This window comes from Salminus brasiliensis, chromosome 2, assembly GCF_030463535.1.
Source record: "Salminus brasiliensis chromosome 2, fSalBra1.hap2, whole genome shotgun sequence".
NCBI classification, from domain to species: Eukaryota; Metazoa; Chordata; class Actinopteri; order Characiformes; family Bryconidae; genus Salminus; species Salminus brasiliensis.
In genome coordinates this window covers 51,092,051-51,106,417 of record NC_132879.1, presented here as the reverse complement: position 1 = coordinate 51,106,417, position 14,367 = coordinate 51,092,051, and the positions used below count along the sequence as shown (strand labels likewise).

General features: G+C 43.3%; 1 protein-coding gene across 1 annotated transcript; it reads left to right on the top strand.

Annotated features, from left to right (window-relative positions):
- The first annotated feature begins 956 nt into the window (after nt 1–956).
- rergla (RERG/RAS-like a) lies at nt 957–6,989 on the top strand. Its single transcript, XM_072673961.1, has 5 exons — nt 957–1,180; nt 1,269–1,325; nt 2,369–2,442; nt 4,331–4,479; nt 6,187–6,989. Exons 1-5 carry the CDS (start codon nt 1,129–1,131, stop codon nt 6,470–6,472), a joined length of 618 nt encoding a protein of 205 aa, XP_072530062.1. The 5' UTR covers nt 957–1,128; the 3' UTR covers nt 6,473–6,989.
- The last annotated feature ends 7,378 nt before the right edge of the window (nt 6,990–14,367 follow it).

The following is a 14,367-nucleotide window of genomic DNA, read 5'->3' as shown; positions in this document are numbered from 1 at the left end:
CAGGGGGTCTTCCCTGTGATTGAAGAATGGTTTCACCAGACAAAGAATAATTAAACAAGTAAATGTAAAAGTTTGCTTTTACTTAAAGAACCCTTGATGCAACACCTGCACAAATGAGACCTTCATGGAAGTGTCATCTGAAGAAAACCACAACACATCCAGCTTTAGATGAAGCAGAGCAGGAGATGAAAAGAGGACAGCTTCTACATCAGGGTAATGATCTTAAACACACCTTTAAACCCACTATGGACTCACCTCAAAAGACACAAGCTGAAGGTTTAGCCATGGCCCTGAATAGAACTCAAAGGAACAGTGCCTGTAAGATGGCCCAAGAATCCCACAGAACTAGAAGCCATTTGCCAGAAAATATGGCTTGGCTACACTATATTGACAAAAGTATTGGGACACCGGGCCATTCATTCTTTCTTCTGAAATCAAGGGTATTAAAAAAGAGTTTATCCTGCTTTTATTGGAGCAAATATCTCCACTGTAGATTTTGAAGCATTGCTGTAAGGATTTGAGGAATTTGCATTCAGCAACAAGAGCATTCGTGAGATCATTAGTGAGACTGATGCCTCAGCTCATCCCTAGAAGTATTGGATGGAGCACCATCCATCATTCCAGAGAACACAGTTCCACTGCTCCACAGCTCAGCACTGGGGGGCTTTGTACCCCTCAAGGCCACACCTGACATTAGGCCTGGTGCCAATAGGTTCATCTTTTATCTGCTCCAGAGAGTCCTATTCTATTGGCAGTACCCCTCTACAGGGACTAGACAAGCTGTGCCAGCAATGGGCCAGCGTGAGGCGAATTTTGAGCCGTACGGCGCATCACCCCTCTAGCTATCCCAGCGCAGGAGGCGGATCTATGAGACCGGTCGCAGCTGAGTGGGCGGGGTTTGTCTCAGTACAGGTGGGGGGGAACAACAGCTCAGCCCGAGGCGTTGGTCAGTTTGCGTTGGTCCAGCACAGACACAACATGTCAGCTGAAGCCTGTTTTTTCCTCTCTCAGCTCGTTGATTCTCTGGATCAGGCACGTTCTCTGAGCGAGCAGTAGAGGAGGAGGAGGAGGAGCACCGACTAATCACTACACAGAAGTTTCAGCAGCTCTTCCAGACAGGCTGCGAGCATGAACGATATTAAAGTAGCTGTTCTCGGAGGCGAGGGCGTCGGGAAATCAGGTAGGCTGTGTTGCTTGTATCTGTGCTTTTAGACGACCTCACGTGTAGCCATTTTCTAATCATCTACCATCTTCTCCTTCCTCAATAGCCCTGATTGTTCGGTTCCTCACCAGACGGTTCATTGGAGAGTACGCGTCATCTTCAGGTAAATGTGTTTGTTTACACTGTGCGCTTTAGGCACCTCGCGTAATACCAGTTCACTGTGCGCTTTAGGCACCTCGCGTAATACCAGTTCACTGTGCGCTTTAGGCATCTCGCGTAATACCAGTTCACTGTGCGCTTTAGGCACCTCGCGTAATACCAGTTCACTGTGCGCTTTAGGCACCTCGCGTAATACCAGTTCACTGTGCGCTTTAGGCACCTCGCGTAATACCAGGCATCTCGCGTTATACCAGTTCTCTGTGCGCTTTAGGCACCTCGCGTTATACCAGGCATCTCGCGTTATAGCAGTTCACTGTGCGCTTTAGGCACCTCGCGTAATACCAGGCATCTCGCGTTATACCAGTTCTCTGTGCGCTTTAGGCACCTCGCGTTATACCAGGCATCTCGCGTTATAGCAGTTCACTGTGCGCTTTAGGCACCTCCCGTAATACCAGTTCTCTGTGCGCTTTAGGCACCTCGCGTAATACCAGTTCACTGTGCGCTTTAGGCACCTCGCGTTATACCAGTTCACTGTGCGCTTTAGGCACCTCCCGTAATACCAGTTCTCTGTGCGCTTTAGGCACCTCCCGTAATACCAGTTCTCTGTGCGCTTTAGGCACCTCCCGTAATACCAGTTCACTCTGTGTTTGTGGCTCTAATGGTTTCTGCTAAATGGCTGTGTGACGCACGATGTGCATAATTGGGAGTGATAGTGTTGATAAAACCCAGCCTAGACTGCGTAATGAGTCATTATCCCAAAAATGACCACAGAGACCATAACCGTTAGGACATGAGTAACCAGCGCTCAGACATAACAACAAGGAGACTTCCATTCTTCAGTTCAGAAAGAATCTGGTGCAAACTGATGACATGATACTGTTATGAGAACCTGATGTCTGGAGAAAGGCATAGGTCTCTTTTACATGGCAGGGAGCTCTGCCAAGCTCCCATACTGAGTTATTTAGCGTGGCAGTAAAGTGTAGAAATGTGCAAAGTGAGGCAAAAAACTACTTTGTCTGACTGTGTCCAACTTGTTCTTGCCTTCAGAGTGCATATACAGAAAACGCATGTCGGTTGATGGAAGGCAGCTGAACCTGGAACTTTACGACCCCTGCTCTCAGGTAAGTGTTTAGAGCAGTAGTGAAAGCAGCTCTAATGGTTATAATAAAAAAGGAATCTGAAAAGCTATGGAACATAACCCCCCTCGTAAAGATTAATAGATGCATAAGGGAAAACGAGGTTGTGATATGATCTCTGCTTAGTGCAGCTCATGCTCTTAAGTTTGACGAGGATGGAACTTGCATCGGAGAGCGCGGTATCTTTACAGTAAATCAGATCAGGACAGTCAGTTAGAGAATATCGTTCTACCTCCTGCATACGCCTCACTTTGCATGTGCAGTAGTTGCATAACTGCCCTGCTAGCCACGTACAGCCTTTTTTTCCTTTCAGTGTTGTTTCAGGCTTCCTTCCACTAAATTTGGCAGTGCTAAACATCAGATCGGCCTTGCTATGGAAGCCAGTCTCATCCATCATACTCATATTAATGAGCTTTGAAGGCCTGCATAATTTACGGGCCTTATGTAACGACTCTTCCAGCCCTGTGACCCAGACGGCAGTATTTAGTCTGTTTGCCTTGTACACCTCTATATACTGTTCTATCAGACCACTCTCACTGCAGCACAAAAACATCACATCTGCATCACCAGACATACATGGAAAGCATGGTGGTGGAGGCATCAGAGATTTATAGAATAAATAGCCTAGTGTTTAAGCTGCAAAGAACACACACACACACACACACACACACAACATGCAACAGTCTGTTTAATAATGCACTAGTTTCTGGTGTCATACGGGGAAAGAAAAATGAGGACACCCCATGAAACCTTTGCCTTTTTGAACATATTTAAACATCTGGACGTTCGATCTTTATCTGAACTATACTGAGAGATGGAGATGCTATAACTAAACACACACACACACACACACACACAACTGAAGAAATGTCTTTAAAACATCATCAGTAAAATATAATGCTGAGAAATGCAATTTTCTTGTGAGGAAAAAGTTAGAATCAGATTCAGCACATCAGCTGCAGATGATTAGAACAGGGTCAGAGGGGATTCTGGAGGAGCAGGTCTTATTGAAACCTCAGACATTAAGTTTGGTTTGCCCTTCACTGTTAACTGAAGTGAGTGGGATTCCCATGGCCAGATCCAAAGAGCTGTCTGAGGCCGTCAGAAAGAAGGCTGTAGATGCTGTGGTTGGTGTGGTGCAACAGATAACACCACTGCCTGACACTGAGCTACCACACCATGTGGGAGACTAGGGTTCGATTCCCGGTCTGGGTGACTATGTTGCGCTACACCAATAAGAGTCCTTGGGCCAGACTCCTAACGTTACGTTGGCCCTCCTCTGTAATGCGAGTAACCTTGTAAGTCGCTCTGGATAAGAGCATCTGCTGAATGGTGAGTCTGTGAAGGGGTTCAAAAGATCTCAGAACAGTTAGAAATCAGAAGTTCCACTGTAAACTAGATCATTTACAACTAACAACATGACCAGGTCAGGCCATCCTAGCAAGTTCAGTCCAATAGCAGACCACAAAATGCGTAAAGAAGACACCAACTGTCCTAAAATGTCATCCTACAGGTAGCTCTCGCCACAGTTGATGTCATAGTTCTGCATCTAGTATATTAGAAAGAGACTGCAGAAGTTGACTGGAAACCCTTGCAGTGAAATAACAACCCTTCAACATCAGGGCAATACTCATCAAGATTAATTTAGAAGTTAGAAGTCCTGGTCTTAGTCTAGATGTTCTCTGCCAGACTTCAGTGCTGCTATTTATTTTGTTCGTTTGATAAAATGAAGACCTTAATGGTAGGCCTTTTTTAGGTCGGCACTGACTGACATCATTAAAACTGCACTGTCTATTTGACAGTATTCTGATGGTTTGTCAAACCTTCCATAACATTTCAGAATGTTCTGTATGTTCTGCATGTGTCTCCACAGCCCTGCAAGGGGAAGTCCACTCTGAACGAGCAGATCCACTGGGCCGACGGCTTCGTGGTGGTGTACGACATCAGCGACCGCTCTTCTTTCCTCGCAGCCACGGCCATAGTGCATCTGATTCGTGAGCTAAACCTGGGAGTAGCCAAAAGGTGTGTAGGCAGCAGAGATAGCGGAGCTATTTCAGTCCACCATTCACAACTCCTCCAAGTGCTTCTGCTGTGTAGGTGGTCAGCAGCTGACCAGGAATTGCTCATATTTTCATTGCAGAGAATGGGAGAATGGCTGTAGCTGCTGGGGGCGGCTGAGTAGGTGCTCTGTTAGCTAGCTCGTGTCCACCAGGCAGTCTAGCTCGTGTCCATATTTGTCTCAATGGTGAAAACCACCCACACTGTGTTTTTGGCCTTGAAGACATCAGTTATAGCACACACTGACAATGATGCTGCAACTATATATTGAATGTCTGACTGTTTTTTTTGTGTGATTGATCATGTGCATGGGATTGGGAACGTGCTTCTCTGCTTCTCATTAAACCTGTTTAGTTTGGTCATGTCAGAGCTGTTCCAAGAAAAGTCCCAAAAGGGGAACTGAAGCAGAAGTGTAAACACTCAATAAAATTAAATCTGCCCTAATTTAAGCAATGGAAACATTCCTTTAAGCTCTTAGTTTGGGTCCCAATTTAGAGTATCTAATTTGTCAATGGATTCCAGTCAAGGATGTAAACACTGAATGTCTGTAAACACTGTCTCAGTGAGAATCCACCGTTCTTTAATCACTTAAGAATAAAGATGCCAAATGGGTTTTGTGGAGCGATGTCATAGAAGAACCATTTTTTAGTTCCCTTAAGAAGCTGACTACAGATGGTAGTTTTCAGACTAGTGTTTTGAAAATTGGAAGCATCCACATGATTTAAAGCTTCTGTACTAGATAAAGCTTTTTGTATTTTCTAGAACCGTGGATCCAAGCCAAGAACCATTAAGGAACAGTCTGTTTCATATTGCTGGCATTTAATAGGGTGTAACAATGCACAAAGTTCAAAATTTAATCAGATATGATACAGTGGGGTCTAGATACGAAACCTTTTTAATGCAACACAAGTAAAGGATGTTGGTATAAGTATGGCATATTTTCCTCTCTACCTTTGATTAAAGCTGGGAAAGGGGCTAATTACCCAACCTACCTGTTAGTACTCTACCTTCTGTCACATGTAATGCTCCCAACACTGGTTTGGGTGAGGACTAACACATGCCTCCTCCATCACATGTGCAACCAGCCACCACATTCATTGGAACTGCCACTAATGCAAAGTCACTGGGCAACCAACGCGATCTGAGGAAAGCATTGGGTACCCAGCTAGCAGATACCTGTGCTTTCCAGCATAATACTGAAGTGATGTGGGGAGAAAGAGAGAGAGAGAGAGAGAGAGAGAGACATCTACCCAACCAAAGAAAATAAGGCCAATTGTGCTCACTCAGGCTCTGGCTGCTGATGGCAGGCAGCGTGTCCCAGGATTTGAACCAGCAAACAATGCCATCTAACAAAATAAACCACAAATACCAAAAAGGGCTGTCCTTTTAGCATAAGCCCCACCCCCTTTCCACCCTATTACCCTCATAGGCTGTATCCAGGTGCTCTGTTTCAATTGATGGCTGTAGTTTCCGTGAAAGATAATAAAGAGAGCTGATGTTACTGCAATATAATAACAAACTTGCACAATGATTAGATTGTTTAATATTTATTGAACAGGTTGTATTTACATCCTCACCACCTACCATCTAAGTCTGTTTTTGATTTCCAGAGAAAGCGCAAGCATGTTCTTTCCTTCAGTGTTTAAGAATGGGCTCTTTATTCCTCTCCAGGGACTCGGACTCTGTGGTGTTCTTGGTGGGCAACAAGCAGGACTTGTGCCACATGCGCGAGGTTGACCGGGAAGAGGGACAGAGGGTGGCATCAGACAGCCAATGCCAGTTCTATGAGCTTTCTGCTGCTGAACACTACCAGGAGGTGGCGCTTATGTTCTCCAAGATGGTGCGCAACGCCAGCCTCGGTGGCAAGGCCAAGGAGCGCCGGCGTCGGCCCAGTGGCTCCAAGTCCATGGCCAAGCTCATCAACAACGTCTTCGGCAAGCGGCGGAAATCCGTGTGACTCCGGAATGACTGACGACAAAACATGGACCCTGATGGTGCCATGATCACAGGAAGCCCTGTGAGGAACTTCCTTATGGACTGCAAGGTGCACCCAATAGAGACCAAAGACCCACGTGGTTATGTTTCTGGCTACTGCATGCCGTTGTATTTAAAGCGTTATAGCCGCGTCGTAGCCGTACAGTGTTTCAGACGGCCTGTGTGTGCTCGAGCATCTCTGTGAAGTGCACTTCAGTTGAGGTTGAACTGCTCTTTGCCATAAATGTCCCAACAGTGCACTCTAAATGTTTATTTGACCATATACACAACGCTGGATGTTACAGTAAGAGGAAATATGCTGCTTTGGATATATGAGGAATGTCCAAGAAGCCGTTTAAGCCAAGTTGAAGCTTTAAACATGTGGAATAAATATTAGATAGAAGTGCTGTCCTTACAGTGTAAATGTGTCCTGCAGGTTTACTGTACGGACTGTTATTCTTCAGTGCGATTGGAGAAATAACTGATTAAAGCAGCGTTTGAACAGGTTTGCGTACTGTACTGGAATTTCTCTCAACTGACATGTTTACACCAGTCATTGTTACTGTCATTCGGGTAGCTTTTACAGTATAAAGCACTGGTCTGGAAACTCTTCTGCTGTCCCCTATACTTACGGTAAAATTCAGCCAGATTTTCTCAGCTCCACCCCCATGCTGTGGCCATTCTCCTTCTGCGTGTTTGGACCAGTCCGCAATGTTTTGAAAGCATTGAGTGGTCTCAGCAAGAGCCTAATTTTAGCGGTGAGTACTGTTGGGCAGAACAGGGAGTCTTGGCAGCTAATTCTATACAACAGACTAATTAAATCTTTCAGAATGCTACAGTAAGAATGCAGAGGGATTATACTGTAGACTAAGCCATTAGGGGTGAAAGGAGGGTGGTTTAAAACTGATTCCAGTTTGACTTGGGTTTCTTTTCCCTCTTCTCTCAGACTGCACGTTTTCCAGATACGTACAAAGCCTGGTCTCGGACTCGGCGAGGAGGAGAATTCACCAGTGGAAATCCTTTCTTAAATCCAGGAGTAGGCTCAGTGTTTTGGGCGGGACTGGGACAGAAAGTCAGCTTGCGTCTACTAAGCCAATAATAGCAGGCAAGAAGCGTGATGAATGGTGAAGATTGTACAGAGCAAAGATGACGGGCTAAGAAAACCACTGTGAAAAACACATGGCTATACACTGACATGGAAGAAATTGTGATCTAGCAACTTTTTGGAAGCACATTTTGCAAGATCTGGAGATCTACGCTAGCAAACAAGATTTAGGACCCTGTATAAGACTGTTATATACACAGATTATATATATATACAGTCATGCCCGAAAGTATTCATACCCCTGTCAAAGTTTGACTTAAATTTACTTTTATTTAACCAGAAATTATATTTTTGCCTGGAAATGACACAGGCATCTCCCAGGAGATAACACGATGATGTACAAGAGGCATCATTGTGGGAAAAAATATTTCTCAGCTTTTATACACATTTGAACAAAAAGTGGCATGTCCAAAATTATTCATACCCTTCTCAATAATTAATAGAAAAGCCTTTATTGGCTATTACAGCAATCAAACGCTTCCTGTAATTGTTGACCAGCTTTTTGGATGTCTCCACTGGTATTTTTGCCCATTCATCTTTAGTGATGAGCTCCAACTCTTTGAGGTTCGAGGGTCTCCTTGCCATCACCCTGATCTTTAGCTCCCTCCACAGATTCTCAATTGGATTCAAGTCAGGACTCTGGCTGGGCCACTGCAAAACATTAATGTTTTTGTCTGCTAACCAATTCTTCACCACTTTGGCTGTGTGTTTTGGGTCGTTGTCGTGCTGAAATGTCCACCGGTTCCCAAGGCCAAGTTTCTCTGCAGACTGCCTGATGTTGTTGTTGAGAATCTTGATGTATTGCTCTTTTTTCATGGTGCCATTTACTGCGATCAAGTTCCCTGGTCCATTGGCTGAAAAACACCCCCAAAACATTAGGTTCCCACCACCATGTTTGACAGTGGGGATGGTGTTCTTAGGGTTGAAGGCTTCTCCTTTTTTACGCCAAATGGTGCACACATCATTGTGGCCAAACAATTCAATTTTTGTTTCATCTGACCATAAAACAGAACACCAGAAGTCTTCTTCTTTGTCCAGATGAGCATTTGCAAAGGTCAAGCGGGCTTTTGTGTGCCTTTTCTGGAGAAGTGGTGTCCTCCTTGGCCTGCGTCCGTGGAACCCAGCAGTGTGCAGTGTCCGTTGAACTGTCTGCCTTGAGATGTCGCCACCAGCAGAGTCCAGATTCACCAGGATGGCCTTGGTGGTGATCCTTGGATTTTTCTTCACCTCTCTCACTATTCTCCTGGCCAGCACAGGTGTCACTTTTGGCTTTCGACCACATCTTCTGAGATTTTCCACAGTGCGGAACTTCTTGTATTTTTTTAATAATACTTTGCACTGTAGCCACTGGAACTTGAAAACATTTTGATATGGCTTTATAGCCCTTTCCTGACTTGTGAGCGGCCACAATGCACAGCCGCAGGTCCTTAGTGAGCTCCTTTGTCTTAGCCATGACTGTCCACAAACCAACTGCAGAGAGCTGCTGTTTTTCTCCTGTTGAGTTGATTAAAACAGCTGTTCCCAATGAATCAGGGTAATTAGGATGCTTTAAAACAGCTTGGACTATTTGGAATGGTATAGAACTTTGGATTTTCCCATATACTGTGACAGTTTTCAAAGGGTATGAATAATTTTGGACATGCCACTTTTTGTTCAAATGTGTATAAAAGCTGAGAAATACTTTTTCCCACAATGATGCCTCTTGTACATCATCGTGTTATCTCCTGGGAGATGCCTGTGTCGTTTCAAGGCAAAAATATAACTTCTGGTTAAATAAAAGTAAATTTAAGTCAAACTTTGCCAGGGGTATGAATACTTTCGGGCATGACTGTATATATATATATATATATATATATATATATATATATATATATATATATATATATATATATATATGTTTAATTTTTCTCCTAATTTGGTTCTGCTAATTAATCCCACCTGTTTGTAGCTCCCCCTAGCACTAGCAATGCCCCCGACACTAGGAGGGTAAGGTCTTATCATGTTTCCCCTAGTACATGTGAAGGCAGCCATACCTCTTTTTGAACTGCCGCCCATGTGACATTGCCGGGCAGTCGTGAGAAAAGCGCTGTGGCTCCACCACACCAACATAATGAGGGGAGAGAGCACCATCTACCCACCCGGAGAGAGTACGGCCAAGTGTGCTCTCTCAGACTCCGGCTGCTGAGCGACTACTAGTCCTTTGCTTGTATATTTTATTGGTACTCAACTCATAAACAACTGCAAAAGTTTATGCACCTCTGGTCAAATTGGTTGTTAATGAGAATAGGTGAGTCAGTAGAAGATCTCCAAAAAGGAACAAAATAGATATTTTAAGCATAATTACTGCACTAATTTAGTTATCTACAATTTAAGAGTTGGATAAGGAAAAGTGCAAACGTTTTGAGATTTGAGCTTTCAAATACCTTTTAAAGGCCATAGCTTGTTAGGGCTTTGGCTTGTTCACAGGCATCATTTCGAAAGGCCAAATGATGTCAAATGTAAAGCTTCAGAAATACTTTGACTCCCTAAACCTTGCCCCAACGATCAGCAGCCATGCGCTCCTCTAAGCTGCTGCTTAATACTCTGAAAATTAAAGTAATTGAGGCCCACGGCCCACAAGCAGGAAGAGGCTATTAAATGACAGCAAAGCTATTTCAGGTAGCAGTTTCCTCAGTTCTTAGTGTAGTTAAAAATAGCAGTTAACAGGAAAGGTGAAGATCCAGTTTTGGTCTGAAAGACCAAGAAAGGCATAACAGTGAAATCAATTAATGCAAAAGATCTTCAGGAAGATTGATCAGACTCTGGAGTGGTGGTGCACTGTTCTACTGAATGAAGGAGACATCAGAAGAAAACCTTTCCGCTGTCCTCACCACAATACATTTAGCTTACAACATTGAAGAGCTGGAGATGAAAAGAGGACAGCTTCTACATCAGGGTAATGATCTTAAACACACCTTTACATCTATAATGGACTCACCTGAAGAGGCACAAGCTGAAGGTTTAGCCATGGCCTTCACAGCCCTCCTACATAAACATCATTGAACATCAATGAATAGACCTCAGAAGAGCAGTGGCTGCAAGATGGCCCACTTATCTCACAGAAGCCTAAAAGCCTTTTAAAAACCATAATGTTATATAATATATATATGTGTGTATGTGTGTGTAATGTGATACATTAAATGGACAAAAGTATTGGGACACATTTTTAAATGATTGTTTCTTCTGAAATCAAGGATATTAAAAAATTCAAAGTGAAAAACTTGTGAGGTCAGGATGCTGGATGATCACCACCCCACCTAATCCTCAACTCCCCAACTCATCACAAATGTATTGGATGGAGCAACTTCATTGCAGAGAACACAGTTCCAATGCACCACAGCTCAAAGCTTTACACCCTATGTAGCCCACACCTGGCATCAACAGGTTTGGTATGGTGGTATGGTGCCAACAGGTTCATGTTTATCTGCTCTAGAGAGTCCTATTCTTTTGGCACTACTTTTCTGTGACAAGCTGTGTGTGTGCACATCTGTCTCAGCAATGGGTGCAACTCAAAGTAGCTGAATGCATTCATTAGAAGGGGTGTCCACAAACATTTGGACATGTTTACGCATATTTAAACCCCTGCCAAGGACCTACTGTGTTTGAAGGTCCCCATATCAATACCCCCCATATCCTGAAAAACCAGGAGCACTACTACTTTTTTAGACAACACATTATTCTATATGGGTGCTACATGGTGCACTGTGGGATTGTAAGAGTGCATGGACAATTTTCCAATTGCCCCAAAATAATGGAATAGCTGGCATATATATGTAGTGGGACATAGCTTTCATCTGAGATCTTCTGCAATCTGCTGATATACCATGATAACCCCTTGGTGAGTTCAACTGGATAAGAATCAGAGAAGTGCTGATATGTTAATCAGCACTCAGCATGACTCAAAGGCTCTAATTGTATATGTGATGTGCATGGATACAAATGTACCATTTACTTATTATGTAACATCAGCCACTGGTTCAAGGCTTTGCTGTGCTAATGGAATAGAATTATACCTCATATTTTCACTAACAGTCTAATCATAATGATGTGGAACAGGCAAATCATCAGTTTTTCTGCACAGAGGGCAGTTAATGCATGAACCCTTACTTTACGTAACTCTAATGGCATGTTGTCTAACTGCAGTGCGTGTATCTGCAGTCAGGCAGTGACCTGTACACTTACTCATTTATTGCAATTATCTAATCTGCCAATCGTATGGCAGCAGTGTAATGCATCATTGTAAATGACAGAGAAGCCGAAATACATCTGTACATCAGTTGAACCTTAAGGTGGATGCGCTACAACAGCAGACGACCAAGTTCCACTTTTATCAGCCGAGAGCAGAAAGCTGAGGCTGCAGTGGGCCAGGCTGCACAGACTCACCAGAACTGGGCAGTTGTAGACTGGTCTGATGAATCTGGGCTTCTGCTGAATTTGGCTTCAACAGCTTGAATCCATGGACCCAACCTGCCTTGTCCAGGATGGTGGTGTGATGGTGTAGGGAATGTTTAAAATAGCACATTTTGGGCCTTTTAATACCAATCAGTCATCGTTTGAATCTCACAGCCTCTCACATGCATCCCTTGCTGGCCACAATTTAGTCATCTTCTAGTGGCTACTTCCAGCATGATAATGCACCATGTCACAAAGTTGACTCAAACTGGTATAATAAACATGACAATATGTTCAGTGTTCTTCAGTTCTTCCCACTCACTAGATCCCTAAAATGGGAACCTTCAAGAAGTTTATGGGATATACTTAACCTTAATGTACAGTAATACAGCACTATATTATATTCAGAGGCATCTTGGGCCATTTCTATTGGTCTGTTCTTCATGGAATGTTCTCACAACATAAAGGACAATGGGAAAAAACAGAATAAATAAATAAATAAAATATCAATTTAAAAAAAGGTTCCTATGTCCCTTGGCTTGAATGTATGGTTCTTTAGGCTTTAAGGAATGTTTCAGTTCAGACTGCTTTTTGAATGAGAGATAACTGGGCAACCAATGACAACAGATGTAATTTGCTTATATAAGCCTTATAGGCTCAGAAACAACCTGTTAAATTCCAAAGAATAAAGGGACTGTGTCACGGTTGTGAAGCTTGGAGGCAAAGGCAGACATAAAAAAGTATTTTGTTATTATAAAACTGAAAACAAAGCAATAAAATAAACAAACAGGAAACAGACAGGTCAAGCTCACCAACCATAAACTGACATGGGACAGGCACAAGTCCAGACAAGGAACACTGAAACAAAGGGATTACTATTACACAGAGACAAATGAGTAACACCTGAGAAGCTAATGAGAGGGCAGGGCCACAAAGAAGACACAGGTGGAAACACTAATGACACAGCAGGGCTAAGGAGACAAGGGGTAAACACAAACAGAGCCATGTGCTAAGGAGCAGATAGGGAACCCAAAACAAAGAGGCAGAAGAAAGAGGGCTTTTTATGTGCACATTCTTTAAACTTTATATTCAAGCGTCTCATTCACAAAATTAAGAACCGTTGATTAAAAAATACTCTTGGGAACCCAAAAGTGGTTCCCTGCTTGTAAAATCCCGCATAAATATCATTATGATCAACATCATAAAATACCATCATGGCCACGACTTAGTAAGGCATGGGAACAAGACAATTTAGTTGTGGCCACTACTTAGTAAGACATGGGAACAAGATCTGCATTCCCATATCTTTCCAACTCCTAAATTATGGCCACAACTTAGTAAGACATGGGAACTAGATAATAAGTCATTGCCACAACATAATGGGGCGTAGAAATGAGATGCTAAGTCATGGCCACAACTTGATAAGGTGTAAGAGCAAGATAATTCTATTGTGGCCACAACTTTGTAAGGTGTTAAAATTAGATAATTAAGTTGTGGCCACTACTTAGTAAGACATGGGAACAAGATCTGCATTCCCATGCCTTACTAGGCCACAACTCCTAAATTATGGCCACAACTTAATAGGGCGTAGAAATGAGATGCTAAGTCATGGCCACAATAATATAAGATAATTAAGTTGTGGCCACTACTTAGTAAGACCAAGAACAAGATCTGCATTCCCATGCCTTACTAGATTGTGGCCATTTAGAAGATTAGAACCTCGTTTCCACAACTCATTCCTACTCATTTATCTTGTTTCCACACCTTATATATGTGGGATGTCACCAGCAGGGCTCCTTAGATTCCTCTATAACAAGCGTGGGGAACGGATAGTACTATTCCTGCTCAGGTGCCATTGATACAACTCACAGTGAAAATTACCGGCTTTAGTAGGTGTCAGGACAGGAAAATCAGCCAATCGTGCTGAACTCCAGCCTCGGTTTTCCAGCCCTGCTCAATGACATCTCTCCAAAGAGCTCTTATATATAATCCTTTTTTCTTTGCAGAAAATAAATAATAATAAATAAAGCACTGATCCCATTACATCCTCCAACACATCCAAAACATCACCCCTAAAAGAAAGTGACAGCACATATTGATTATGTAAATGCGGCAGATTGGTCTACAGCTGTTAATCTTCCAGGCTGGATCACACAGAAGCTTGCAGACAGCAGTGAGTTGAGGCAGAGACAGACCATCATATTCTCTTCAGCTTGTTGGTCCTCTGACTAACTCGGGGCCCACTGATAGCGTCACTGCTGTGGATATGAATTGCTGGGAGGAGCTGAAGCTTCTTCAGCTTTCATACCTGCAGAGGGACACCTGGGAAAAGGGGACAATGC